The following is a 27,888-nucleotide window of genomic DNA, read 5'->3' on the forward strand; positions in this document are numbered from 1 at the left end:
ATGATTGACGCAAGAATTGCGTTGGGACAAATACAACAAAACAAAAAGTGCTTGGGGGTCTTTGTTATTTTTAGAAGTATAGGGGATGTCTTCGTCATTTTTAGAAGTATAGGGGAAGTTCATGTTTAATCACCCGGAAGCCTACCCGCCGGAGTACCCATACAACCACTAGCTGTCGACGTTGAATTCCCTCCGATACAAACTTACCGATTATTTCGGCGATTGACTCCGTAAATCTTCTTCACAATCTTTTTGGTTGAGACAATTTTGTAAGATTTTTTCTTTAATTCATGCTTTGAATTTCCTTACTCGTAAGTTCAGATAAAAAAAATGGTTTTAGGTTTTAAGTTTCTTCATCTTAATCTCCGTCTAATAGGCGTACATTTGGGTAATTAAACAGCTCTTATAGTTAGCAGGCAATTATAGATGGATGAGCCTGATCCGTTGGAGCTTCTGAATCATTTAGAGGGCATATTGGAGTCCGATCCTCTCATGTAACTCTCGCATCAATCTCTCTGTATCTGGGCACAACTTTTGTTTGTTGAATCAATAATCTAGACTATTATAGAACCATGATTGCACTATGCAGTAGTATTATACGCATTAACTTGGATAACTATATCTGAATTTTGATATAGCTAGTGCAATGACGGAATATTGGATTATTGTGATTTACATATTTTTTTCTGGTTTTTTATTTTAGATTACTAAATAATGACTAGCTAATTTCTTCAATAGACTCACCAGGAAAAGTTCTATCTAACAACGAGTCTCCTTCGTCACACTTGTGATAACTGATACGAAATCTACTTGCAACAAAAGCAACTTTGTGAAGTGCTTAAAAGTAAAATATTTCAACTTGTAAAGTTGGATTGGATGTGATTGTGTAAACATAGGAGTATTACAATAAGGAATTCCCCCCTCTTCTCAGAGAAACCTGTATTGCTTACAAATCATAACAAGGAGCTGCCATTTTTTATAATCTCAAAATATATCATACGAAGGTTCTTTGAAAGTCACTGTAATTATTCCTTTCAGCTAAGGTGATAAACTTTTATTCTCAGACTCTTCTTCCTAACATTTTTCACCTATCCATTTTTACATCTGCATTATTTATTATTTGTTGTCTTAACTTTTATTGAGATGTTGAGTTCAAGAATGATGCTGTCATTAGCAATCTGACATGAGCCTTCTGTTCCCAGTGATGAAATAGGATTCATTCACCCTTCCCAGTTTGTCTTATTGAATGAAGATGTTGGCTCTCCTTCAACATCTGTTGGTTCTGTACAAAAAACAAACTTTAGGACACTTTTCTGGATTAGGGATCACAAGTTGGGCATCTCAACCAAGGTTCTCTTTCCACTTTATGTTGCGGCCAAGAATGCATTTGTGGAAGCATATAAAAATTATAAATTGCTCCAAAGAGATGATAAACATGCTTCAATGTGTTGCTCATCTTCTTCACTTAATCTCGAAAGTGAATTGATGAAGCACAGTAGGGCACTATTGATTCTAAGTTGTGATTTTGGAACAGCATGGAATTCCAGGTTTGTTTTGATAACTTTATAGTTTCCCGGTTCTTATAAATGGTGACATCTGTTAGTAGCTCTTTGACCAGATGTATACATTTGTTTTTTCTTCAGGAAGCTTGTTCTGTCAAAGAAGCAATCTCTTTCCATGTTCATGAATGAGCTTATCTTTTCATCTGTGATTCTCTCTCATTCACCTAAAAGTGAACAAGCATGGAGCCAAAGGTTACATACCTCTCTTTTCATATGTAAATTCTTTTTAGATATTGATTTGGTGTACATGGTAATGACACATTGACAAGTTGGCATATCTTCTCTTTGGATCCCCTTTTTGGGCTCTTTTTAGCAGGCCTAGAGTTGCACATTCCAGCTGTATGTAAATTGTTGCAAAAAGGAAAAAAAGTACTTAATCAGAAAGAGAGAGAGAGAGACTAGGGTTCAAATTTGCAATGTTACTTGGATCTGAATATAAGCTAGTGAAGTACATTATCTATCTCAGGAATAAAAGAAGAAAATAATGACACACATATTTCTAAAATTGAGATTGATACAACTTTTTTGGATTCCCTACTTGGAGAGTGGTGTCTGTCTTTTCTGTGAGAGTTTGAAATGAATTTTTTTACCCTTTCGATGGACAGTCATTCACGGTTCTTATTACTGTTAATTACTGATAGGAGGTGGGTGATCAAGATGATTGCTGGAAATTGTTCAAATCTGCAAGAGATTATGGAAAGAGAATCCGAGTTAGTGAAAAAACTAGCAGAGGTCTTATGTTGGATTATACTATAAACTAATGAATTTTTATAGCCTATGGTTGATCACTATTTTGGGAGTTGTACCTCAAGGTTGATTTCATCGATACCAGGAATGTTTCCACTATTCTTAATTTACTTTGGTTCTATAATAGAAAACGTATGATAATTTTCTTTCAGATGGGTATATTAAACTAAAGAAACTCACATAATTTCTGGAGAACTATCTTTTTTGCTGAATATTTCTGGGGTCTGAACCAGCGTGCATGCACCTCGATAGCTTGTTCAGTTCACAAGCATACTTTGACAAGGTAATCTACCCACCTAGGCTGGATAAGGTGCGCTCATACCAAGTGTTGTAGCTGGGATACATACCTGGAATCTTCATGTTGTTACTCCCATGCCCCAACAGCAAAACCACTAGGAGGACATCCTCCTAGGGACAAGGAAAACTATTTCTATTAAGAAATGAATTCAATTTCTTATCAAGAAATCTACTCTATCTTCTGTTATTTCAGGGCAATCTGGCATGCAAATAGAACTAACCTTTATGTTAGCATAACTACAAAATTCTGTTAGGCAGTGTAAGTCTGTAGGGCATTTTATAAATAGAAGATAGAGTAGGTTTCTTGGTCCAAGAAGGAAAGACCTCACTTTAGCCATGTGCTTTGATTCATTTAGGGGAAGTTAAGTATAACAGTTTCACTGTCATTTGCTGATTTGATGTAAATCATATGCCATTTCTTTAAAAGGTAGTCAGTTTCGCTTTGAAACTCAAAAACCGTAACTAGGTCACCGGTTCAGCAAGGTTTGCTTAAGTAGTTGAATGACTTGAATGTATTAATGTCTCAGTTGTTCTTTACCGGTGCCATAATTCAATTATCAAGGTATTTCTAATGAAGATTTTGTTTGGATTTATCTATTATCAATATCAGTACTCATTTCTGCTTGTTACTGCTTTTAACTGTTATTCATGATTTATTTATTTTACAAAGATGATCTAAGTTGACTCTTGTTGCTGTTACAGAGATCAAAGATGAATTATCGTGCATGGTATCACCGTTGCTGGTTAGTTTCCTACATGTCAGTGGAACAGGTGAGAGAAAGGTCCATGGTGACATTTCTTTTGCGATTTCCTGCCAGTATAATTTTCCTGGCTATGCAGAGCAGGCAAAGTTTTGGTCTGTGGTCATAGTGTGATAAAGTGTTTCAATTATTCCTGATCTTCCTTTGCACATGGGCTCAGTTTTTTTCAACTACAGTCAATCATCTCTGAAACACTTTTCTCATGTTTCTCTGTCCTTTTTGAACTGTTCTATTCATTAGGATACAATCAATTCTTAACAAATGGATTTAAATTCATGCATCCAGGTTCTGCAGGAGTTTAACAAGTCACGGGAGTGGGCTGGCCTCCATGTTGCTGATAACTCTTGCTTTCATTACCGTGAAGTAAGTCCACATTAGAATCTTGATTTGCTTCTCTCTTTGCTTGGTATTGAATAGCCTATCAAATGTATAATGTTTTTGTGGAAGCGTGAAACCACTTGTCCCATTGGAAGTACAAATAGGGAAAGGCATAAATGGTCATTTGGTATGTTGATCTATGCAGCGGTTGATGCTTCGTCTGTTTGAAGAATCAGAACATAGCCAGGATCAAGATGCTAGCTTTGATCCAGAACTTCATAAATTGTTGAAGGTATGCATTTATAATGTGGTTGTTTCCTCAACAGTTGATAGCATTTGTTTACAGATTCTATTTTCCATAATGAACTCATAACTTTCCTAATGGAAATGGGCTTAGCATCATTTTGTGAACGCTTAGGATTTCTTAAAACTTACATGCTTTTCACTGAAAATTTCATGAAGTTTTCCTCAGAAATGACAGAGGCTCAACATTAGTTAGGCTACTATGAGTTGCACTATATTGGCTGGTTGACACACACACACAAAAAAAAAAAATCACTTTATCTGGTGAAGTGCATTGAGGTGTTGCAGGAATGATCAGTGTGAAAGATCAAAAATTGAAGTTCCCATTATGGAGTTGGTACTAGTTCCTGAACCTTGTAAGTTTTACGTTAACTGACAAAATCTGGAGTAATATCTGGAACTGAAGAAGTATTCCTTCTTTTCTTAAGATTGAAAAAGTATTCCTTTTCATTCTTGTTTGTTCTGGTAACAGTAAATCATGTAATTGTTTGCATCTGTTCAAATACGAATCCGCATCTTACAGTTAATTGCTAAGCCTTTCTTTTCTGATTCAATTTCTGCTGATAGGATGAGTTCAACTGGGTGGAGAAGTTGATAAAACGTTATGTGGGGAGAGAGGTATGTATATCACAGTAGTTTTCACAAGTACACTTTTTTTGGTTAGGTGACTTAGTGAGGTCGGAAAGTTTTCCGAATTCTCTTGCCAGTCCTTCAGTGCATGTAGAATCGTAACATTCACATGTATGTCATCCATTGTTGCTCTTTCTGTTCCTCTAGGATGGCAATTCCAGAAGGCGCCAGTCAAGTGTCCTCTCTAAAGGATCTTATTCGCATATGTACTATTTGCATGCCCTATTTTAAAAATTAAACAGTAGGAGTAACAAATTAAATGAAATTATAATTTGTGTTCAGCAATTCTAGTTTCCCTATATTACTACAGAGCTGTTATAGTTTGATTTTGTGTTATACACACACATAAGTTTTTACGAAATTAATGTATGGGAGTGAAAATGACAAAAGTGAAAATACCATATTAGAGACTCCTGTTCCAGTAAATAATAAGACATATCTCAACTCAAACACATAATTCATTTGTACGAAAGTACATTTTCATATAAATCATAAATTCTTTCGTATTACTTTCAATCCTTACCTTTAAATGCACAAGACTTTTTAAGTGATTTAATTTTTTAGGTAGGTATACTAGTTTCAGATTAACAGTTAGGTGTTGGAGTAGATATTCACATGTAAGTTGGATATTTATGGAGATTGTCCTCATTTTTAATTGCCTATCTATTTCATCTTATAATATCCTTAATGAGATCAAGAGAATGATCATTTTGATGTTTTGATCGTGCTCAGCTGTAGATACTCGTATCTAAGGCTTCAACCTACAAAATATGATCAATCAGTTCCATGCACAAAATTGATTGCGCCATTCCTTTCTTTTTTCTGTATCTGGTTTGTCTTTTAATTGCTTCATGAAGATAATCTAAGTTATTAAAAGCCTAATAACTTTGTGTGCAACCCTGCCTCGTGTTTTTTACCCCCTCAGGCATTGTGGCTTCATCGCCGCTTCCTCTTAACTTGCTGGATAAGATATTTTGCATGTGGTGATCATGATAGATCCTTGCCGTCTAACCAGAGAAACATCAGGGCGGTTGATATTGACATGCTCATAGATAATGAATTAGAACTATCCCGTTCCTGCACAGTTCTACCCGACAGTGACTTTGAGGACTATCAAGCTCAAGCAACCTTTGCTGCTACTTATATGGTGTGGCTCAAAAAGGTACTGTGCTTCATATATTTTTTCAAGCTCGCAGTAAGTTTTGAACTTTTCACACAGTTGATTTTATATGTTTTGAACCAGCAATTAGCAGGGGCTCTGGCTATTGATATTCAAAAGGTGGAAACAAGCAGAGTGAAGTCTCTCCTGACTAATGTATGCCCAGAAAAGAGCTTACTTTGGAATTATTTGCCTGAGCTATGTATGTGAAATCACATAGCCACTTCTAATAAGAGAAGATGAGGAAATTGTAGCATAGTCGTCATATCAGCTTCATGGATTTAAAATGTCGGTATTGCTATACATTTGTTTGAACTTGATGTTTTTACTTGTTCCCTCCTAAGTCCTAATCACACTTTCTCCAGCGGGAGTACAATACTTCTGACATGTCTGGGCTTCAGTGCACATAGATGCATTGCCGCTGCTGCTGCACTTTCTCATGTTACTGCAACTTGGATACACCCAGCTAATTATCACGATAGAGGTGTCTCTACAGAACACAATTGTGATATATTTCAATGAACTTGTCTTTCTATTCTTAGTGCTCTTGAAAATATTTACGTAGCTTTAGTTATTATTCACCTTGAAGGAAAATGACCAAATTGATGCATGTTATTTTACCTCATTGAGACATGTTATACTTTCTTCTCCCATGAACTTTGAGTCCTGGAATAATTCAGCAAGAATACAATGAGTATGTAATTGTGAAGAATGACCAAATTATGCTTGTAAAAAATGCCATATCGGCCAAAAGAGTCGTTTAGTGATCTCCTTTACCAAGATCGGTTATAATGATCTGTAAACTACTTATTTTACACAATTCTTTTTCAATGATAACTGATGATCTATGAGCTAATAATATTACCGATGCAAAATGCCGACTCTTTACGTGTTGAAGATTATCCAATTGGCTTGTTTTAGTTGCATCCGCAGAAATCTCTTTTCAAATGGGATGGTTCAAAAACTTCATAAGTGATCATTTTTTGTAAGTGCAATTACATTTATCAACTACAACAACATGCGATGATTGAGAAGAAAATTACTTTGTCGTAGATTTTATAGTACTTTCCTTAATCCTATATTGTGTATTTGTGTTAGGTGGTTCGAACAATTACAATAATTGCATTTTTTTATCCCAAAAAAAAAAGAAAGCAAAACGAACTTGGGGGACGTATTCGTCATTTTAAAAAGTAGAGGGTTCTACATATCATTTAATCTTCCTGGTGTACTTGCTTTGAACTTCCTCAGCTTTACTTGTCGCGTTTAGGTAGCAATAGGGTTTTAGGGTTTAAGGTCTCTTCACTTCCTCTCTTGCTCTTACAAGTTACAACTTTCAGCTCAAGGTAATTGATTTTCTATAGCTTTCATGTAACTGAACTCTAATTTTCTATTGATAGCAGATTTTTCTAAAGTATTTTGCTTTGAATTGTTTCTTCCAGAATTGCTTTTCACTTGTTCGTATATCTGAATGGAGTCTGCTCCACCCGCCGCCACCAAGGTTAGCCGCTCCACAGTAGAGAAGGCAGTAAATGCTCTTCTCAAATGGAAAGAGTCCAAGTCGAAAACTGAAAAACCCCAATTACTCCCACAAGACGATTTCATCTACCTTAATCTCACTCTTAAGAAAATACCACCAAAACCTCGTACAAACGCTTTCAGAATCCCTTTCCCTCACCCTCTCCATGATGCTTCCTCAGAACTCTGCCTTATCATTGATGACAGACCCAATTCCAAGCTCACTTCCGATGCTGCCAAAAAGATTATTAAATCCCAAAACATACCCATCACCAAAGTCATTAAGCTTTCTAAGCTTAAGACTAACTACAAACCCTTTGAAGCAAAGAGAAAGCTTTGTGATTCCTATGATCTTTTCTTGGTTGACAGGAGGATTGTCCATTTGCTTCCTAAGCTTCTAGGTAAGCAGTTTTTCAAGAAAAAGAAGCTGCCTTTGCCATTAGACTTGACACACAAGAATTGGAAGGAGCAAGTGGAAAGGGCTTGTGGGTCTGGGTTGTTTTACTTGAGGACTGGAACTTGTTGTATGATGAGGATTGGTAAGGGTTCAATGGACTCTGCACAGATTGTTGACAATGCCTTTGAAGCAATAAAGGGTGTTGTTCAGGTGGTTCCCAAAAAATGGGGTGGTGTGAGAAGCTTGCACTTGAGACTTTCTGATTCTTTGGCATTGCCTTTGTATCAAGCATTGCCTGAGATCAAACTCAAGATTCAGGGATTTAAGGAGAAAGAAGCTGAGGGTGGAGATGAAGAAATGAGTGGTGGTTTGGTTGAGGTTGAGGAGAGTGGAAGGAAAGCTGAAGAGGGATCAGGGAAGAAGAAGGGGAAGAATAAAGGGAGAATTCATGAAGTTAGGTATATGGACTTAGACTCTGGTGTAGATGAATTGGGAAGTGATGATGATGATGTTGGTAATAATGAAGAAGAGGAAAATGGTGATGAAGACATTGAGGAGAGTGATGATCATGAAGTTGAGAAAGTGAAAAAGGGGAAAGCTGGGAAGGGTGGTATCCAGAGTGAGTTGAACGGTGAGAAGAAGGCAAAAAAGTTGAAAAAAGCTGAGCAGCAAAAAACAAGTAAGTTGTCTTTGAAAGATGGAAAGAAGAAGAAGAAGAGTTCTGAGCTAGAGAAAAAGCTGAAGGATGGGTCAGTGAAGGCAAAGAGTAAGAGAAGCAAGATAAGAGCATATGAATAATTAGTCTTATTAAGAGTTTTACTGATAACAGATCACTTATATTTGAAGTCTTGAGCAGGCTGTGCCTGATATTTTGTTTTGAAATAGATTTTGCATCACCTGTTTTTATTTAAGATATTACTGTTGCCTTTTGTTTTCACCATCTTTTCAATTTTGATTTTGAAGGAATCATAGTTCAGATTTTTATGTGCTGAAACCAGCTGGCTCTGTTGTGATATGCTTATTAATTGAATCTGGTTATGATGTGCTTATTAATCAGATATTTATAATCCTTCTCCACTGCTAATCATTAGTAGTGTTTAAACATTCTGGCGACATGCTTTCAATGTTCTAGTTGGTTTCGTTTATGCGAGTAGTATGTACATATTGGATCTTCTTTTTTTTACCTTCAACTTCATATTCATGGAAGAACAGGACTCAAGTGAGCCACATTGCATTAGAAGTGTCTTATGCAGCTAGTCTGTTAATTGCTGTACCGCTAATAGATGGATTACCCCCTCTGTGCAAGAAAAAGAGATTCTACTTATAAATGGTTTGTTTTGTTGATTCAGACTTATTACTAGGATTCAGTTATTTTCCTCCATATGGATAAATATTGGTCCTATTGGAAATCCATTGTGGTGTGAAGGAAATCCATTGTTCGGATTTAGATATGCTGTAAGCAAATGACTCTTCTATATTGAACAAGGAGGTTCTACATCTACTCAGAGCTTTAATCATTTTAGCTGCTAATCCTTAGTGGTGTAGAGAGATTCTGGTAACATGCTTTCCTATGTTCTATTTGGCTTTGTTTATAAGAGATCGTGTCAAAATTGAAAACCCTTGGTTTTTGTAGTGACCTTCTACTTAAATATTCAAGGATGAATAAGTCCCACCGATAGGTGAGAACCATGATGCATTATGACTGTATTTAGGCAAGCTAGCTTGTTACTGCTTTACAGCCTATGGTGATAGAGGCATTTTGCATACACTGATAATACGCTCTTTTTCTATGTTAAAAAAGAGATAAGTATGATTGAAGAAGTCCTCTGCCAGAGGGAACTCACCATTCAAAGGGAATGGTTCAATGATCTATCACATAATTGATTTTTAGCCATGGTGAGTACAAATTTTTGAGACGAGCTAACTGAAGAGGTTCAGGCTTATTTATATCACTGATGCATAATTCTGACTCTTTACCTGTCGCAACATTAAACCATTGGCATGAAGCTGCATCCTGCTATTGCTCATCTTTAGACCTGAGTTTTAGTCCAGATGTATATCATACACAACACAATTCCTTTTTGTTTCTGTGATTCTTCTCTCTTTGGGAAGAATTACTCTTTAAACAGATATCTTTATCGAAGTTGAATCATTTACCTTTCGAAGCATGCACTTTTTATGGCAGATGTTACAGCAGCTCCACATGAAATGAAGTTGCAGAATTGTTATCCATTCATGTGATGACTGATTTGGATTTCACAACATGCTATAGATTTCCAGTGAGAATGCTGAATCCTGGAACTTTAATCAATTTCTGTGTGTCCATGCTCGACCTCAAGGCTTCTGCATCTTTAAATCTCCCAACTGATGCATAAAGATTTGAGAGTAGTACAAGCTGACCAGGATCTTTTTTAATCTGCTCATGAAACTTTCTTGCAGCAAATTCTGCTAATTTTAAATCACTATTACGTGCACATTCGTTCAATATAACCTTCCAAAGAGTCTTACCATCTCCATTCAAGAATGAACTTACATCAGGCACGTAACCTGCCCGAGCAAGCAAATCAGCGATACAGCCATAATGTTCTGCACCAACTTCGATTCTATTTTCATCAATTATCTGACTGAAGATCAACAAACCATCACTTGCCAATCCTGAATGGCTACAAGCACTCAAAATGCTCAAGTAAGTAGCACTGTCAGGTATTCCTCCACTCTTACTGAACTCATAGAACAGGGAAAGAGCAGTTTCTCCATGGCCATTGATACCATACCCATTTATAATAGCATTCCATGATACAACATCACGAAGAGATGCCATTTGCTCAAAAACATTGTTTGCAAGTTCAACATTCCCACACTTCGAGTAGGTTGATATGAGACTATTCTGGATACTTCTATAGTTTGTAAGTCCTGTTTTTATAGTATGGCAATGAAGCTGCATGCAGAGTTCTGAAGCAACCATTTCACCAGCAGTAGTTAGTGCACTCACAAGAAGAACCGAATCAGTGAAGAAATTTTCTTCAATTCTAACACTAATGAACATATCTAGTGCTTCCCTGGGCCTTCCATTATGCAAAAGTCCTGAAATGATAGATGTCCATGATACCATACTCTTAATGGTTGAATGATCAAACACAGTTCTTGAAGAATTCAAGTCCTCACATCTTGCATACATAGTAATCATGGCATTAAATAAAGGAAGCTCTGATCCAAAACCATGAGTTACTACTTGAGCATGAACAGATCTTCCCATCTTCAAGTTCCCCGAAATTCCACAAGCTGAAATAAGATTCATTAGGATGAGATGATCATATTCATTCTCAGAGTACCTCATATGGAGGAAAAGCTTTATAGCATCTGAAGCATATTCTAGGTGAACCAACAAGCTCATCATCGTTGACCAACTGATGACATCTTTCTTTTCCATTGTATCGAAAATCTCCCAAGCAGCAGGTAACTCCATCAATGTTGAATACAGAAAAAGAAGTGAATTGTTGACCTGTATATTAAACACAAGACCAAACTTAAGAGCCATGGCATGAACTGATTCACAAAGACATTTCGATCCCATTGCCACACAGCTCTGTGTCAAGGCCATAATTGTCATTGAATTAGGAAACAAACCAGACTCTCTAGACCTATTAAATAACAAGAAAGCCTCTTCAAATAGTTCATTATGTACTAATGCACCGATCATTGCATTCCATGGAACTAGACCTTGACTTTTTATGTCCTCAAAAATCTTGCCAGAGTCACTGATATTTCCACATTTTGCATAAGCCTCTAGAAGTGAAGTGCCCACAAATGAATTATCTTCCCACCCCAACTTCACGGTCAGCCCATGAACTGATTGTCCAAGTAATAAGTCCTTCAATCCTGAGATCCCCACAAGAACACCCACAATAGTGAATGAGTTAGGCACTAAACCAAAGTTTCTCATTGAGGTGAGACATTCAACTGAGTTTTTGTGTAGCCCATTTTTAGAATAACCATGGATCATGATTGACCAAATAACAACATTCTTTTCAGGTATTTTCTCAAACAGTCTATCTGCATCTTTAACTTTTCCCATCTTCATAAACTCACTTAGCATTCTTGACAATTCATACAAATCATACTTCTTAACTGAACATTCCCATGGTAAAGAAGAATAGAAACATTTAATTACTCTGTAATATTTTTTAACTGAATCAAGAAACATTAGCAATATTCTCTAGCCAAAAAAAGGGTATTTTAGTCCAAATTTAGTAAACTTAACGTCCTCCAGTGACAGTTACTTCAAAAACACGGCGAAGAATCTCATCGGCTTCCACACGGGCTTTACATATCAAGCCACGTGGCAGCCACGTGAACTCGTCTTCAACCTTAGAACCGACTTTTTCCATTTTCTTATACCCTAAGCTAAAACGTACATAAATCTTGAAACCCCATCTACACATCTTCACAAAGTTCTTTCCTTTTTGTGTGTAAATCCAAACTGGGTAATCAAGAATCCAAAAAAAAAACTATGGCTTCTCAAAATCCATCTCCTCCCAAATTATACCCAGAAGTTATTGATTCAAACCCAGAATCATCTTCTCCATTTATTACAAATACCCAAAAGAACAAATCATCTTCTTCTATGTACCCAACTATTGATATGAAAGATCTAGCAGAGAATCTATTCCCAGAAACTGAAAACAGTCAGCCTAATCAAAATTCCAACTTTGTATCACTGGAAGAAGTGATTGTCCAAATCCCAGGTGCGATTGTCCATCTGATCGACAAAGAACGTAGCATCGAACTCGCTAGTGGTGAATTCGAGATTGTTCAACTAAAACAGGGCGACAACGTTGTTGCTGTTCTTGCACGTGTCGGAGATCAGATTCAATGGCCTTTAGCGAGAGATGAAGCTGCTGTTAAGCTTGATGAATCTCACTATTTCTTCACTCTTCGTGTACCTTCTGAAGCAAATGATGAAGATGGATACGCAGAGAATTTACTCAACTATGGTTTGACAATAGCTTCGAAAGGGCAAGAAAGACTGTTAAAGGAGTTAGATTTAGTATTGGAGAAGTACAGTGCGTTTAGAGTGGAGAAAGTGAAGAAGGATAAAGGGGTTGCAGAAAAATGGTGGATGGCGCCAAAAGATGTTTCACCAGAAGAGATGGAGAAGAAAAAGGAGGATGTGGAGAGGAGTTCTGCGGCATACTGGACAACTTTGGCTCCGAATGTTGAGGATTATAGTAGCAGTATTGCAAGAATGATTGCAGCCGGGTCGGGTCAGTTGATAAAGGGGATATTGTGGTGTGGGGATATTACTGTGGATAGATTGAAGTGGGGGAATGATGTGTTGATGAAGAGGATGGGAAAAGGAAGTAACTCTGAGATTAGCCCTGAGGCTATGAGAAGGATGAGAAGGTACAGTCTTTTTTTCATTCTTCTGTTGAATTTTGCAATATAATGCTCCATCCGTATCAATTTGTTAGACTGTTTTGACTTGACAAAGAATTTAAGAATTTTGAATCTTGTGGTCTTAAAGCTAAAGACACAATGTATCAAAATGCTATTTGATCTTGCGGTTAAACATGTCACCTGGGAAGTTGGAATTAGAAGTTGTCAGAAGGGAAAGAGATATTCTTTTTTAAATGGATTGAGATAGTAATGTACGAATTGAAACAGAAGGAGTACTAGTTTCAAGTGAAGCTGAATGGATTTTAGGATTGATATACCTTACGTCATCTTGTTTGGAATTGAGATGTAGTAATACTTGATCAATTTTCTCAGCTACTTTGTTGAGTTCGTTACAATTTGGTAAGTGTTTTTCTTGCGTAATCTTTATGTATATTTTCATTCTGTTCCTTTTAGGGTGAAGAAGATGACAAAAATGTCAGAGAAAGTGGCAACTGGTATACTCTCAGGAGTAGTGAAGGTCTCTGGATTCTTCACAAGTTCTATTGCAAACTCAAAAGCTGGTCAGAGATTCTTTAGCCTTCTTCCGGGAGAAATTGTTCTTGCTTCCTTGGATGGATTCAGTATGTGTTTCTACTCGACGAACTGTCTTTTTTACGTTAGTTGAACATTTTCATTTATCTGTTGTGTGTTTGAATTGAGGGGAATAATATCCACTTGCTGTGTTCATAGGATGAACAGAACTACTATGTTGTTTTCTTTCAGGACTCCTGATATTCTTCATTTTGCTACATTATAACAGATAAGGTTTGTGATGCCGTTGAAGTGGCCGGAAAGAATGTGATGTCAACGACCTCAGTAGTGACAACTGGTCTTGTTCAACAGAGGTAAGTTTTGTTTTGTTGCTAAAGATGGAGGTTATTAAATAGAAACTGTGTAAGCAGAGAATTCGAAGTTCTCCAAACTCACATTGTGATTAACTCACACTGTGGTTCTTATATTATGTTAGATGGAAGTTGTTATTTACAAAAAAAGAAAAAAAAGACATGGTTTTACTTTTAACCTTCCAATTTCTTTTGAAGTTCTCTTCCATAAATATGAGAACAAACATCAGGGAAACCAACCACACTACCATCACTTTAGATAATTGTAGTAATAGACTTGTTGTCCCTGCTACCCGACAATTTTGGGCAATCGATCTCTCAAAGATGAGTCCGATAAGACCTGCTTGTTTTAGGGTGTGTTCGGTAGAAAGGAAAATGTTTTCAGGGAAGTAAGTGAAAAAAGTTTGTGTCTCAGTACTTGAGCAAAAATTAATTATGCAAGGTGGAGTAGGGGTAGGGGTAGGGTTGGTGGGGATATGAAGATGAGGTCTATCGGACACAATCGACATGGAATGGAACCTTTCATCAGGAAAGTCATCTTCCTAAGGAACTTATTCGTTAAAGAAAATGTTTTTCAAAAATTTTAACCGAACATGGAAAATGAACCGGACTGGCCCATATCTTTTCATTGTCTTACCCTCTGCATCCATTTCTCAGTACGTTTAAACTTATGTTGATGCAGGCATGGTGACCAGGCGGCACAGATGACACGTGAAGGATTCGATGCTGCAGGGCATGCTTTAGGGACTGCATGGGCAGTGTTTAAGATAAGAAAAGCTCTGAATCCAAAGGGTGCTATCAAGCCTACTACAGTTGCAAAAGCTGCTGCTCAAGCTAACCTTGCTAAACTGAAGAGCAAGCAGAAGTAGATCCGGATGTTCCACTTGCCATCATCTCTTAACTTCCATTGATCACTTAGTTTTATTTATTGCTTAATTAGAGAGTTTGTCTTTGCTTTGACAGAATGTATGTCAAACTTTGAATTTACAGGAATCATAGTGTATGTATTGGCTTTATTACTCTAGTGTGGTTGCTTGAAAATTAGAAATGGAAAAAGTAGTAGTAACTTGAAAGTCTGTTCACTTTGAAAAATATTTTGATGTTTAAAGACGTATAAATGCACACATGCCTAAATCAGACACTTTCTACTTCAAAGAATGGGGGCAGTGAACAGCAAATATAGAAGGGAAACTGCAAATTTAACCCTTCCATATATATGTTATAATATTGTTCTTCACCAAGATATGAGCAAGTTTCAGGACCCAAATATATGGAGGAAAACACTTCAATTTATCTCTACTCTTAATTATGATTTAACAGTTTAATTTAGTTATAACAAGTGCGCGAGTAACTTCGAATATTTAATGAATGTTGCAAGATATTTTAATTATTTTCTAATTGGAAATGTCATTCCATATAATAAACTAAAGAAATATAGTAAGAATGTTCGGGTTATAGGTTAAAATAACTCTTTAAATATATAATTATAAATAGTTCCGATCCTTTAAGATAATTTATTTTTCTTTTCTCCAAATATTTAAGAAAAGTTGGTTATCAAATTTAACAAATAAATGTAGTAGAAGAAGACAATGAAACTAATGGAAAGAAAGTTGGTTATTAAATTTAACAAATAAATGTAGTAGAAGAAGACAATGAAACTAATTGAAATTCACATTGAGATGTAACTTTTATACTCCTACCGTTTAAAAAGAATGACATAATTTGACTTAAAACGGAGTTTAAAAAAAGAATTTCTTTTTTTTATTTATGGTTCTAAATTAAAGTTATGTTAAATGTATTAAAATGTCTTTTAATCTTGTGGTTTTAAATCTGTCACGTGGAGAGTCAAAATTAAAGTGTTGCCAAAAAAAGAAAAGAATATTTTTTTTTGAAACAGATTAAAAAGAAAATAGGATCATCCTTTTTGAAACGAATGGAGTAGTTTATATCACGTCTAATTTATTCATGATGTCTCGTATAATTTTTTATGTTTGACCATTCTATGGTGTTTCTTGTTTTGATATATATATATATATATATATATATATATATATATATATATATATATATATATATATATATATCAAAACAATTTTGATGAAAATAAAAATAGGTTCATTTTTATAAAATTTAAAGAATTAAAAAGTTTTAAAATACTTGTTCTTCATTTTCTTGATACGTAAAATTATTCAAAAATATTATTAAACTAATTAATAGAGAGAAAGGTATTGAAAACGTTCTTAAAAATTAGCGTAAACTATATATTTTATCTCTAAGTTAGTGACAACCTTAAACACACGTATTCACTTGCCTAAATTAAACTTAGGTATATCCCTGATAAATCTCGGATCTGTCACAAGACATATCAAGTTGTCTCAAATTTTCGTAGGAGCATGGAGCTCTTACTAAAAGGCTGAGAGAAGTGTAGAAAACAATTTCAATCTTAATAAGAATTTAGGAGTGTATTTCACTCGTGTAGCAAGATTGGAGGTGTATTTAATTTCAATTAGTCTAGTAACTCCTAAATTTTCATGAAGATTAGAATTGTTTTCAACACTTTTTTTATTTTTTATTAAGGTCTCATAATCCTACAAGAATTTGAAACAACTTGATATGTCATGCGAAGATTGGGGTGATTTAAATTCATTTAGTCAAGTAGAAAAGTATTTTTAAAAACATTTGATAATTTAAGAATGAAATTAATAATTTAGGCCAAGTTGAACGGTCTTTCTAGTTATTAATAACTTAGAAGGGTAGGGTGCTTGGCACGGCGTCGTTCTGGAGGCAATTGGCTTGTCGCCCAAGAAGTGTGTATTTCATTCAGAAGCAATTCCATTTTCCAAAAAAAACATAAAAAGGTTAGAGGGAAGAGCTTTCAACACTCAAGAGATCGGAAGAAACTGAAATCACACAGAGCCCAAATTTTTCAATAGCTTTTAGTACTATCAGATAATGGCTAGATACGACAGAGCGATCACCGTTTTCTCGCCGGACGGCCACTTATTCCAAGTGGAGTACGCCATGGAAGCCGTACGCAAAGGAAACGCCGCCGTCGGTGTACGTGGAACTGACACTGTTGTCCTCGGCGTCGAGAAGAAGTCCACTCCCAAGCTTCAAGACTCCAGGTACCTCTTTTTTTATTATTATTTCGTTTTAAGATCTAAAAAAACCAATACTTAGGTTTACTCTGTCATTCCGCGAGATTTAGGGTTTTTCCCTCAATTCATATTAAGGTCGTCTTTATACGTTGTTAAATATCTTGGTTTCTGGGTAGTTCAACTGGAAGGAGAGAAAGCTTTAAATAATTTTCAGTTTATCAATAGAAGGTTCAATATATGGAGGGCAAGTGATTTTCAATTTTTTCCTTGCCTTTTGCCTGAGCAAGTGGTTTTAGCTGAACTTTTATCATCATCTGGACCTAATGGTGTGTATTATAATGTACTTCTTATATGATGTGCTGGAATGTTGGGAGGAAACGTCTATCAATGAGGAAAATATTTACGGTTCAAACCTGAGTGTGTTAGGTAACATGGATAGAAAGCAACCCAAGCTGCTTTGAAAGTAAATAGATGCATTTCAGAAATTGAAATGTTTGTGTTAATGGATTTTGGCTTTTTGGCATAATCCTCTGGGTGTAAAACATGAAAGTAACATGCTTGACTCTATAGACTCACTACAGGAGTAGATGCTTGTATAGATGGAACCTTCTCATTTTGTTTTTGCTCAGGAAGGTTTCAGACATGTAATTCCATGAGACCATCTTAGTGCCTGTGTTTCTCAATCTAATAGAATGACATATTTACCTGTTAAAAAGAAATATTTGCATTGTCATTGATATCAATGTCAGAGCTTTCTATTTGGATTATGGCTTTTCCCGGTTTGGCTCTAGGTTATGTGTTTACTTTATTTTTCAGGTTATGTGTTCTGTCAAATACATAACACCTAAGTTTACTTTGTTCACCCTCGTCTAGTGTTCTTGGTGAATAAATATTGCTGTTGCATTTTATTTAGTTCTCCACCTGCTTTGAAACCCTAAGCTAATTAATCTCTTTTGTGTTTGCAGGTCAGTAAGAAAGATAGTGAATCTAGATGATCACATTGCGTTGGCGTGTGCTGGGCTGAAAGCAGATGCACGAGTTCTTGTGAATAAAGCACGCATTGAGTGTCAGAGTCATAGGCTTACAGTTGAAGATCCTGTTACTGTTGAGTACATAACTCGTTACATTGCTGGTCTTCAGCAAAAGTACACCCAAAGTGGTGGGGTGAGGCCATTTGGTCTATCCACCTTGATCATTGGTTTTGACCCACACACAGGTGTCCCCTCACTTTACCAAACAGATCCATCAGGTACATTCTCAGCTTGGAAAGCCAATGCGACTGGTAGAAACTCCAACTCTACTCGGGAATTCTTGGAGAAGAATTACAAAGAAACATCTGGCCAGGAAACTGTGAAACTAGCAATACGTGCATTGCTTGAAGTAAGTGGCCTCTGTTTATTGTTGTCCTCAAGTTTTCCTTTCACAACATCATAAATGATGTGAGTTTCTGTTGCATGTTAAGATCTGAGCCTTATATTGTTCTGCTTCTCTTACAATATCGGTTTTATCTCGAGTTGCTTTTTATCGTCCTATATTTAGATTTTAAGAATGTAAGGGAACATTCAGTTATTAAACTCTTCCTTCCTTCCTAGTTCAGTCAATCAAATAAGCTCGGTTCCAAGATTGTTGGTAATATGAACTCTTTTATCCATCCCGCACTATGCAGGCGCATTTACAAGGTAATATTTGTGAAGTCACAAGATAGGAAGTGAAGTTTATTTTGCCCTAGGAAAGATGTTAAACATATTGAGAAGTGAGTATGAAAAGTAGTAGCTGCATTTTCTGCTTAGGGAGTGAGCATCTTTTATTACCAGAAATCCAAATCCTTCAAAATTAGTGCTCTAGATGTTTGTTCTGTTTCAAAGAAAAGTTCTCTAGGAGAATGGATTAATCGATTGTGCGTGCAAATTGGTGTAGGTACAACAGTTATTTATACAAAACACGTGCATATGTCAAAATCCCTCTTTTCATGGCTGGAATGCTGCTCTTTATGATTCCACATAAGTTATCAACTTTGATTTGAACGCTGCTCTTTATGATTTGAGTTATTGACTAAATATTGTTTAAGCGGATTGAAATACATGACAGTTTCCGTTCGAGATTTCTATGTTAGTATTTAGGGAACAAATGCACGCATCCAGCAAAAATAGAAAGAGCATAGTTGGATGTGAGCATTGGTTTTGGCTGGATTGATTTTAAAACATGTGTTTCCCTATGAATCAGGTTGTTGAAAGTGGTGGAAAAAACATAGAAGTTGCTGTGATGACAAAAGAGCATGGGCTTAAGCAACTTGAGGAAGCTGAAATTGATGCCATTGTTGCTGAGATCGAAGCAGAGAAAGCTGCTGCAGAAGCAGCCAAAAAGGCCCCACCGAAGGAAACCTAGTTGAGCTGAAATTTGTTCTTAACTATCCCTGAATCCTTTCTTTTTTCGGTTCAAGCCAAGTGCAGTGTTATTTGAATTTTAAGATTTTGGTCCGTCTAAAACTTTTACCTTTGTTAAAATTATGGGACTAAAAATGTCATGCACTCATGCACTCGCGATCTCTGCCCTACTTGTGTGTTGCTTGATATTTTAAAGTTTTATCATGTTATTTGGTAGTTCTTGTAGTTTGAAAATTTGGTTGTGAAATATCGACATTTGTTACTGCTCTTTTCTTTATTCTGAAGGTATGTTGTCGACAAATTGGTGGAACTCGAGTAGAAAAGCTTGTGTTTGAATGGTTTGCCATTTGGTTTTGATCCACAGCCTAAATGCAGAGTATATGCACCGTTCTGGGATAAACATTTAAGCCATTCCTGTAGTGTGAAATGTTGTGGTTGCTTGGTAGAGTGTTAGTAGCAAAAATAATGCGCATTAGCTCTATGTATTAGTGGTTCTTTGTTAGCTCTATGTATTAGTGGTTCTTTGTTTGGTGCACTTTTTCATGCTATATATAACTAATGCATTTTAATGTGTATTGTTAATACTATGAATTTTTAGGTATTAGTAATACAATATGATTTATTACATGTATTAGCATGGTTAGAGATTCAATTTCTCTCAAAAGTTTATCTTTTCCATTATAATTGAAAAAAAATATTTTTATAAATAAATATTTAATTTTTTTTATGTAATGCATATTATATTTAATACACCAAATTAAACAAATAGAAGTATAACTAATAAGAGTAATACTAATGAACTCTATTGAACATTTTATTTTTATACACTATCAAATGATCCTCACTTTGGAACAACTTCAGGTATGGATTTTATTATTATTATTTATAGGATGAGATTTATGTTTAGTCACTTTTCTGAAGTTATGAACTGCGATTTCTAGAGATGTTTTTTGTGCGGGTAAACGTATGGAAGTTATTTAGGAGAATTTTAATTCTATATATTATTAATATCTTATTTGGTACGCCATTTCTATTTATGTATAACTAAACAATTTAAAGTGTATTAAAATACGTATTACTAATATCATGGATTTTATTAGTAATACAAGAGACTTAATGTATGGTGAAAAGTTCAATATAAATTACTATTTTAATGCAATTGATGCAATTTTAAATACATCAAACCAATCGATACGTCAAAGTTATTTATGTATAATTGATACAAGCAGTATCAATACATTACTTTTATACATTTACCAAAACAGCCCTAAGTGCATTCACATGTTAGAATTTGGGCATCTGATTAATGTGGGAGTCACAAGTTTATGCAATTGGATCAAGAAAGAAACTGAAACACATTGTTAAAAAGATGATAGAAAGTATTACAACGATGTCACAGAGATCCTTGGAATAATGTTTATGCTTATTTTGCAAGGGAGAAGACTGAAATGAATCTTCCAGTAGTGTTGCGCGTGATTATATAATTGGCTCATATTTATGCGATTCTAAACATGAATTTATTATAATTTGAAACGGGTGGAGAAAGAAAGCTTCTCTCTTCATATTGTCAAGTAAAGAAAACAATACATACAAAGATACAAGCAAAAATCATCTATTACTGGCAATTAGATTTACAGGGTTTCAACAAGAATTTTCATCAATTCACCTCTAGATAAATAAATCATCTCTTTTTCCAAAAAAGATACTAAATATAATAGGTTTCTACAATCAAATCAGGAATGTATTTTATAAGAAGTATTCTACAGATAATTTTATAAGCACAATATGACGACTCACCCTCTGAACTATTTAGCCACATACATACACAACCCTTTTAACTTGCACAATTTCACACCCCCAGAATCGACTATCTGTGCTGCACCGACTGTGCAGTTAGGCCGTGGGTCAAAACCAATGGTAAACCATTGAAAAACAAGCCTTCTCTGCTCCTGTGTTCCACCAATTTATCCACAAGAAACTTTCAGAATCCAGGAAAGAGCACAAACAAATGCTGATATTTCACAACCAAATTTCCAAAATACACAAACTACAAAATAACAAGATAAAACTTTAAAGTATCAAGCAACACACAAATAGCAAAGAGATCACGGGAGCATGACTTCTTTCGTCTCATAAAATTCAAGGAACGCTGCACTTAACTTGATCCAACAAAGAAAGTATTTAGGGATAGTTAAGAATGAATTTCAGCAGAACTAGGTTTCTTTCGGCGGGGCCTTTTTGGCTGCTTTCTCTGCTTTGATCTCAGCAACAATGGCATCTATTTCAGCATCCTCGAGGTTCCTAAAGCCCATGCTCTTTTGTCATTACAGCAACATCTATGTTTTCTCCAAAACTTTCAACAACCTGATTCGTAGGGAAACACGTGCTTAAAAATCACTACAGCCAAAACAAATGCTCACATCCAACTATGCTCTTTCCATTTTTGCTAAAGGTCTAGTTGGATGAGTGCATTTGTTCCCTAAAAACCAACACAGAAATCTCTAACGGAAGCAGTCATGTATTTCAGTCTGCTTAAACAATATAATTAAGTCAACAACTTGAATCATAAAGAGCAGCTTTTAAATCATAGTTGATAACTTAGCATGTGTGAGTGCATATGTACGTCAGAAATAAATGATCTAAAATACAAGTCAGGTCACCTCTTACAACGAAGAGGTAATTACTTCCCGTGAATGAGCAAGTCATAATTCATAAGTTCTTGAGGCGTTTAAGAAAGCCCAAGTTTGCCATGGAAAGAGGGGTTTTGACATATGTGGAAATCATAGGAAGAAATTCTTCAAATGTCTGCGGTATTCAATTGGCCACTCCTAAATAACTGTGGTATCTATGCCAATTTACACGCACTCGACTAATCCATTCTCCTACAGCACTTTTTTTTTAGCAGAACAAACATTTGGAGCACTCATTTCCAGGGCAGAAAATGCAGCTACTCCTTTTCATCCTCACTTCTCAATATGTTTTAACAACTTTCCTAGGGAAAAAAAACTTCAATTCCTCCCTTGTAACGTCACATATATTACCTTGTAAATGCGCCTGCATAGATCAGGATGAATAAAAGATATTACCAACTATCTTGGAACTGAGCAAAATTGATTGATTGAACTAGGAAGGGAGGAAGCGTTTAATAACTGAATGATCCCTTATGTTCTGAAGATCTAAAAATAGGACGATGAAAAGCAACTCAAGTTAACACCGATATTTTAAGAGAAGCAAGACAATATAAGGCCCAGATATTAACATGCAACAGAAACTCACATTATATATGATGTTGTGAAAGGAAAATATGTAATGAAAACGCTTGAGAACAACTATAAACAGAGGCCACTTACTTCAAGCAAAGCATGTATGGCTAGTTTCACACTTTCCAGATGTTTCATTGTAATTCTTCTCCAAGAACTCCCGAGTAGAGTTAAGAGTTTCTACCAGCCGCATTGGCTTTGGGGGCTGAGAATGTACCCGATGGATCTGTTTTGTAAAGTGAGGGTACACCTGTGTGTGGGTCAAAACCAATGATCAAGGTGGATAGACCAAATGGCCTCACCCCACCACTTTGAGTGTTCTTTTGCTGAAGACCAGCAATGTAACGAGTTATGTACTCAACGGTAACAGGATCTTCAACCGTATGCCTATGACTCTGACACTCAATGCGTGTCTTATTCACAAGCACTAGTGCATCTGCTTTCAGCCCAGCACACACCAATGCAATGTGATCATCTAGATTTACTATCTTTCATACTGACCTGCAAACACGAAAAAGATTAATTAGCTTCTAGTTTCAAAGCAGGTGGACAACTAAATAAAATGCAACAGCAATACCTAATCACTGAGAACACTAGACAAGGGCAATCAAAGTAAACTTAGATGTAACGTATTTGACTAAACACATGACTAACAAATAAAGTAAACTGATAACCTAGTTATACATATAACAAAAGGATTACAAGTGCTCAAACTCCTAATCTTCGACCACCAGAGAAGAGACACCCTTTTGTCCTAGTCTGTATTACATCATGGAAGTTGCCATTTTGAGACAGTTCATTCTCGAGGAAGGGATAATTAGGGCATAGCCAGAATATGTCAGAGTAGTCTTACATCCACTTGGTTCAGGCTCCTTACATGACCAAATTTCCTGAAAAGCTTTTTTAAGCTGCTCGGTGGGGCCTTTATTTTATATCCATTGTATGGATTTCTTTGTCAATCTCCAAGCCCGGCCCTCCCTCGAGGGGGAAAAAACATAATACAAATAGAAAGCTCTTGACATTGATATCAATGACAAAGAAAATATTTCTTTTTCACATGTAAATATGTCATTCTATTAAAACAAGAAAGCAGGCACTATGATGGTCCCAGGGAATTACATGCCTGAAACCTTCCTGCGCAAAAACAAAAAGAGAAGCCCGAGAAGGTTCCACCTATACAAGCACCTACGCAGGTACTGAGTCTATAAAATCAAGCATGCTACATTCATTATTTACATCCAGAAGATTACACCAAAATCCAAAATCCATTGACATGAACATTTCAATTTCAGAACAGCACCTATTTTCTTTCAAAGCACCTTGGGTTACTTTCTATCCATATTGCCCAATACAGGCAGCCTTGAACTGTAAATATTTACCTCACTGATTCGCATTTTCTCCCAACACTCCAGCACATCATAGAAGAAGTACATTATAGTACACCGCATTAGGTCCAGATGATAATAGAAGTTCAGCTAAACCACCTGCCCAGGCAAAAGGCAAGGAAAAAAAATCACTATATTTTGAAGTTTCTATTGATAAACTGAAAATTATTTAATTCTCTTCTTCCAGATGAACTACCCAGGAACCAAGATATTTAACAAAATATAGACATAACCGTAAGTAAATAAATTGTTCAGTTAAGGGGATTAGGTTAGAATAATTTTACTAAAAATCAAGTTGATTGACTAAGAGCCTGTTTGACCTTCACAAACCTGTAAACAATGAAAGTAAGAGAAAAGTTCATGTGCGCAGGTGTTCAAGAAGAAAACCTTTTGCCTTGGATCCTTGCAGTGTTGCATACTGGGCATAGAAACTGAAGTCATCATACTCAGCCAGAGCCAAACTTTCGGGGTCACTATCAACCTGTCTTCGATATACTTTTTCTCCTCTTGATGAGTCCTTTTATCAGAGTAAAATAAGTGGACTTTTGTAGATCAATACCTCTCTGAGTGACTTGTGCATATATAAGCATTGCATCCTTGTATCTTCCTTCCGCACAAAGCTCATCAATCTGCTGTGAATAAGCGATTGAACTTGATTCTAGTTCATCAACTCTGAGTTCATGTTCCCTGTCATCCATTTGCAACCGCTGTTCAGATGGCCTTTCTCTGTCTATCATAAATTCTTCTGCCTCTTTAAGCCTTCCAGCATCAGTAAGTGCACCAACAATAGCATTATGTGTGTACTTATCACGCTGGATATTTTTCTCTTCCATTTCAGCAACAAGGCCCAGAGCATCATCAAGTCTTTGATCTTTACAAAGAGCTGTTATCAAGGTGTTATAAGTTACTACATCAGTGGTCTTCCCTTTATCTATCCACGTATTAAAGAGCTTAATAGCTTTTTCAAGCATGCCTTCCCTACTTAGTCCCCTAAGAAGAATGTTGCACGTATATACATCAGGCTTAAAAGAATTTTCAACCATTTTGTTATGAAATTGAAATGCTTTCTCAATGTTCCCCTCCCAGCAGTATCCATGAATAATAGTATTATATGTTATTTCGTCAGGAACTATACCCTTCTCCAAAAGTTCATTCAGTTTAGCAATTGCCAGCTGAGTTTTACCTGATTTACATAGCCCTCCAATTATGATGTTGTAGGTGACAATAGTGGGAATTACCTCTCTCTCTTCCATCTCATCCCAAAGCTTAAGAGCTTTTTCTGTATCTGCACATCTAAAGTAGCCAGCAATAAGAGTGCCATAACTTACTGCATCAACAAGATAACCCCTGGTAGAAGCAACAGAGAGCAACTCGTAGGCCTCATCAAGCTTCCTTTCTTGACAAAGAATGTGAAGCAATGTATTGAGAGAGAAATTATCCATTTTCAAACCTTTTTCACCTATTTGTTTCATTATCCTCAATACTTCTGGTAGATTTCCTGCTTTACAATATGCACTTATGAGAGTATTATAGGAAACACAATCTGGACATAAACCATCTTCTTCCATCTTTTGAAGTACCTCTCTAGCTTTATCCATCTTCCCTTCCTTGCAATACCCTTTAATCAATGTATTATACGTAATTTCATTACATTTGATCCCCTTCTGATTCATCTCTTCAAGCAGATCAAAGGCCTCTGAGCTTCTCTTATTATCAAGACACCCATTGATGAGGGTGTTGTAAGTTTTCACATCAGGCAACAATTTCAATCCTACCATCTCATCCCGAATCCTAATTGCATCATCAATCCTTCCTTCATTACACAGACCCCCAATCAACATATTATAAGTCCAAACATCAGGCAAAGTATTGTTCTGCGTCATCAGCTCGACAATCTGAGCAGCATCCTTCAACCACCCAATTTTACAATAACCATGTATCAAGATATTATATGTATTCCTATTCGGCACAAGACCTTTACCCTTCATATCCAACAACAAATCCCTAACCTCGTTCAACCTACCTTTCTCACACAACCCATCCAATATAGTATTATAACTCACATTATCGGGCACACATCCAAACTCACTCATTCTATCCAGCAATTGATTAGCATCCTTATACTTGTAAGCTAAACAATACACTTTAATCAAAATATTGATAGTAATTGTAGTTGGCACCAAACCAAGCTTAAGTGCGTCATTAAACAGCTCATTACATAAAAACAGAGAGTGAGTGGAAGGGTACCTAACCAAAGCAGTAATCAAAGTATTGAAAGTAATGATGTTAGGGCAAAGTCGAAGGCGCTTCATCTTCTTGAAAATCTGAAGTGCGAGATGGGGTTTTCCACATTGGCAGTAAGCACCTATAGCAGTATCCAACAATTCGGTTGAGGGTTGAGGGAAATTAGAAATGGGGTGAAGGAGATGACGATGGAGAAGATGTTGAGGGTGATCAGAAGGGATAAACGTGAGGAGAAGGGATCTTGCAACGGTGAATCTGCGATGGGACAATAGGGAGGATAAGATAGGGAGAAGAGAAGGGAAAGGGAGTGGGTGGGTGGAGAAAGAGGGTATGTGGGATTGAGACCATTGGAAGAAGGAGAAGAGAGTGGAAGGGCGAGAAGAGAGAGGGGGAGAGGAGAGAATGGAGTGAATAATGGGAGGAGTGAGGTGAGGGAGGTAGGATTGAAGAGAGCATTTGGGTAGAGATTTGGGGGAGGAAGAGAGGAGAGTGGTGATTGTTTGAACAAGTTGAGAGGGCTTCAATGGAGGATATGAAGAACTCATGGTTACACAGAGTGGCGCTGCGGGGAAGAAGGGCTTAACACAGGTTTCAGCCTACCTGTTTTAGGTGACCTGCGTTCAAGCTTTTGCTCGTGTCTTCTTTAATTTTTATCGTTTATAGTAAAAATGAGTTACTTTTTAAATGCATCCAACTATGACTTAATTTCATTAGATAAATTAAGTTAAATATTGTTAATTAGCCAGACAAACATTTACCCTTAGTGTAAATAATAAAAATAACTCATTGTGTTTAACTTTAATTTTCAAATAATATGACTTAAGAAGTTAATAAATATGTCTTAAGACGTTCGTACCATGACACAAAAAAGAAAAGTTCAACTTTTAAATATAATATATAACGTCTTAAAACTAAATTATGTTCTAGCAATTTTCACTTTATATTGTGAATATATTTGTTGTCTTGCAATTTATTTTTCAAAAAATTATTAAAGATATTATTATTATTTAAAATGGTGAAAAACATATTAAAAATCCTGATTTTTGAGGCAAAAGTTAGGAGTTTTTTGCTAAAATTATTTTGACGTGTGACTTAAACCTAAAATACATTTTTGTGTTACATAAGTGAACAAAAAAACATGTTTGCATTATCCAAAAGGTTGCAAGATTCATTCTTCTGTCTAGTTTTTAAGAAACTCACTCACCAACAAAAAAAAAGTGTCAAAGTCGAATGAATATATATGCACATGGTTAAGTTAGTCAAGTCGAGTGATTTTCCTAATTTTTTCAAATTGAGGATTTTAAATCATATTCATACAAAATACATTCAAATTCTAAACATTCTTTGTAAAAAGTATGATCAAATACAACCTCAACTTTAAAAATTTCAAATAAAGTAAATTTTTTTTTATTGCCATAACTAAACGCCTACATAATTTCACTAAATTTTCAACATTTTTGTACATTGTATAAAATGTGAATTGCATTGTATATAACGTACATACGTACTGAATATTTGATTAAATAAAATCTTTAAATAGTTGGACGTAA

General features: G+C 35.9%; 6 protein-coding genes and 1 pseudogene across 18 annotated transcripts; 4 read left to right on the forward strand and 3 right to left on the reverse strand.

Moving 5' to 3' along the window:
- LOC101262868 (uncharacterized) lies at nt 1–6,318 on the forward strand. 9 transcript variants are annotated; one of them, XR_739295.4, is made up of 12 exons: nt 73–269; nt 401–494; nt 1,203–1,547; nt 1,644–1,754; nt 2,204–2,294; nt 3,309–3,377; nt 3,653–3,730; nt 3,891–3,977; nt 4,556–4,606; nt 5,544–5,780; nt 5,862–6,065; nt 6,143–6,318. XR_739295.4 is itself a non-coding variant. In XM_010317071.4 (11 exons), the coding sequence occupies exons 2-11, from the start codon at nt 427–429 to the stop codon at nt 5,985–5,987; spliced, it is 1,263 nt and encodes a 420-aa protein (XP_010315373.1). In that variant the 5' UTR covers nt 1–269; nt 410–426; the 3' UTR covers nt 5,988–6,318. The 9 variants fall into 9 exon arrangements, 7 of the variants coding, with proteins under 7 accessions (XP_010315373.1, XP_004231030.1, XP_069149103.1 ...); XR_011213646.1 differs by having other exon boundaries at nt 134–269; nt 410–494; XM_010317071.4 differs by having other exon boundaries at nt 1–269; nt 410–494; nt 5,862–6,318.
- Nucleotides 6,319–6,700: 382 nt separating this feature from the next.
- LOC101263646 (uncharacterized) lies at nt 6,701–8,683 on the forward strand. The gene is made up of 2 exons (XM_004230985.5): nt 6,701–7,120; nt 7,217–8,683. The coding sequence occupies exon 2, from the start codon at nt 7,246–7,248 to the stop codon at nt 8,485–8,487; it is 1,242 nt and encodes a 413-aa protein (XP_004231033.1). The 5' UTR covers nt 6,701–7,120; nt 7,217–7,245; the 3' UTR covers nt 8,488–8,683.
- Nucleotides 8,684–9,862: 1,179 nt separating this feature from the next.
- On the forward strand, nt 9,863–15,040 carry LOC101263355 (protein EARLY-RESPONSIVE TO DEHYDRATION 7, chloroplastic). 2 transcript variants are annotated; one of them, XR_011213645.1, is made up of 4 exons: nt 9,863–13,092; nt 13,540–13,706; nt 13,849–13,970; nt 14,650–15,040. XR_011213645.1 is itself a non-coding variant. In XM_004230984.4 (4 exons), the coding sequence occupies exons 1-4, from the start codon at nt 12,200–12,202 to the stop codon at nt 14,834–14,836; spliced, it is 1,332 nt and encodes a 443-aa protein (XP_004231032.1). In that variant the 5' UTR covers nt 9,863–12,199; the 3' UTR covers nt 14,837–15,040. The 2 variants fall into 2 exon arrangements, 1 of the variants encoding a protein (XP_004231032.1); XM_004230984.4 differs by having other exon boundaries at nt 13,886–13,970.
- On the reverse strand, nt 9,956–12,077 carry LOC101254545 (pentatricopeptide repeat-containing protein At3g03580-like). The gene is made up of 2 exons (XM_019212962.1): nt 11,951–12,077; nt 9,956–11,817 (listed from the first exon to the last, which is right to left on the reverse strand). The coding sequence occupies exons 1-2, from the start codon at nt 12,075–12,077 to the stop codon at nt 9,956–9,958; spliced, it is 1,989 nt and encodes a 662-aa protein (XP_019068507.1).
- A 1,766-nt stretch (nt 15,041–16,806) lies between the features above and the next one.
- On the forward strand, nt 16,807–19,696 carry PAD1 (proteasome alpha subunit). The gene is made up of 3 exons (NM_001247404.2): nt 16,807–17,092; nt 18,031–18,445; nt 19,289–19,696. The coding sequence occupies exons 1-3, from the start codon at nt 16,920–16,922 to the stop codon at nt 19,448–19,450; spliced, it is 750 nt and encodes a 249-aa protein (NP_001234333.2). The 5' UTR covers nt 16,807–16,919; the 3' UTR covers nt 19,451–19,696.
- A 1,404-nt stretch (nt 19,697–21,100) lies between these two features.
- On the reverse strand, nt 21,101–24,142 carry LOC101254851 (proteasome subunit alpha type-7-like; annotated as a pseudogene).
- On the reverse strand, nt 21,101–26,989 carry LOC104645441 (pentatricopeptide repeat-containing protein At2g16880). Of its 4 annotated transcripts, none has more exons than XM_019211940.3 (4): nt 24,482–26,989; nt 24,089–24,193; nt 22,800–23,210; nt 21,101–21,398 (listed from the first exon to the last, which is right to left on the reverse strand). In XM_019211940.3, exon 1 carries the CDS (start codon nt 26,881–26,883, stop codon nt 24,571–24,573), a length of 2,313 nt encoding a protein of 770 aa, XP_019067485.1. In that variant the 5' UTR covers nt 26,884–26,989; the 3' UTR covers nt 21,101–21,398; nt 22,800–23,210; nt 24,089–24,193; nt 24,482–24,570. The 4 variants fall into 4 exon arrangements, with proteins under 4 accessions (XP_019067485.1, XP_010315377.1, XP_019067483.1 ...); XM_010317075.4 differs by having other exon boundaries at nt 21,101–21,813; XM_019211938.3 differs by having other exon boundaries at nt 21,101–22,503.
- Nucleotides 26,990–27,888: the final 899 nt, after the last annotated feature.

Source organism: Solanum lycopersicum, chromosome 1 (genome assembly GCF_036512215.1).
Source record: "Solanum lycopersicum chromosome 1, SLM_r2.1".
NCBI classification, from domain to species: domain Eukaryota; kingdom Viridiplantae; phylum Streptophyta; class Magnoliopsida; order Solanales; family Solanaceae; genus Solanum; species Solanum lycopersicum.

What these genes read in the sequence shown, in the direction of transcription:
- LOC101262868 (XM_010317071.4), top strand. Translation starts at nt 427, where the DNA reads ATGGATGAGCCTGATCCGTTGGAGCTTCTGAATCATTTAGAGGGCATA. An exon ending in AACGTTATGTGGGGAGAGAG is followed by an intron (nt 4,607 to 5,543) that starts GTATGTATATCA and finishes TTACCCCCTCAG; the next exon opens with GCATTGTGGCTTCATCGCCG. An exon ending in ATATGGTGTGGCTCAAAAAG is followed by an intron (nt 5,781 to 5,861) that starts GTACTGTGCTTC and finishes GTTTTGAACCAG; the next exon opens with CAATTAGCAGGGGCTCTGGC.
- LOC101263646 (XM_004230985.5), top strand. Translation starts at nt 7,246, where the DNA reads ATGGAGTCTGCTCCACCCGCCGCCACCAAGGTTAGCCGCTCCACAGTA.
- LOC101254545 (XM_019212962.1), bottom strand. Translation starts at nt 12,077, where the DNA reads ATGGAAAAAGTCGGTTCTAAGGTTGAAGACGAGTTCACGTGGCTGCCA. An exon ending in AGTAACTGTCACTGGAGGAC is followed by an intron (nt 11,818 to 11,950) that starts GTTAAGTTTACT and finishes GGGAATGTTCAG; the next exon opens with TTAAGAAGTATGATTTGTAT.
- LOC101263355 (XM_004230984.4), top strand. Translation starts at nt 12,200, where the DNA reads ATGGCTTCTCAAAATCCATCTCCTCCCAAATTATACCCAGAAGTTATT. An exon ending in GCTATGAGAAGGATGAGAAG is followed by an intron (nt 13,093 to 13,539) that starts GTACAGTCTTTT and finishes TGTTCCTTTTAG; the next exon opens with GGTGAAGAAGATGACAAAAA. An exon ending in TGCTTCCTTGGATGGATTCA is followed by an intron (nt 13,707 to 13,885) that starts GTATGTGTTTCT and finishes ACATTATAACAG; the next exon opens with ATAAGGTTTGTGATGCCGTT.
- PAD1 (NM_001247404.2), top strand. Translation starts at nt 16,920, where the DNA reads ATGGCTAGATACGACAGAGCGATCACCGTTTTCTCGCCGGACGGCCAC. An exon ending in CCCAAGCTTCAAGACTCCAG is followed by an intron (nt 17,093 to 18,030) that starts GTACCTCTTTTT and finishes TTGTGTTTGCAG; the next exon opens with GTCAGTAAGAAAGATAGTGA. An exon ending in CAATACGTGCATTGCTTGAA is followed by an intron (nt 18,446 to 19,288) that starts GTAAGTGGCCTC and finishes CCTATGAATCAG; the next exon opens with GTTGTTGAAAGTGGTGGAAA.
- LOC104645441 (XM_019211940.3), bottom strand. Translation starts at nt 26,883, where the DNA reads ATGAGTTCTTCATATCCTCCATTGAAGCCCTCTCAACTTGTTCAAACA.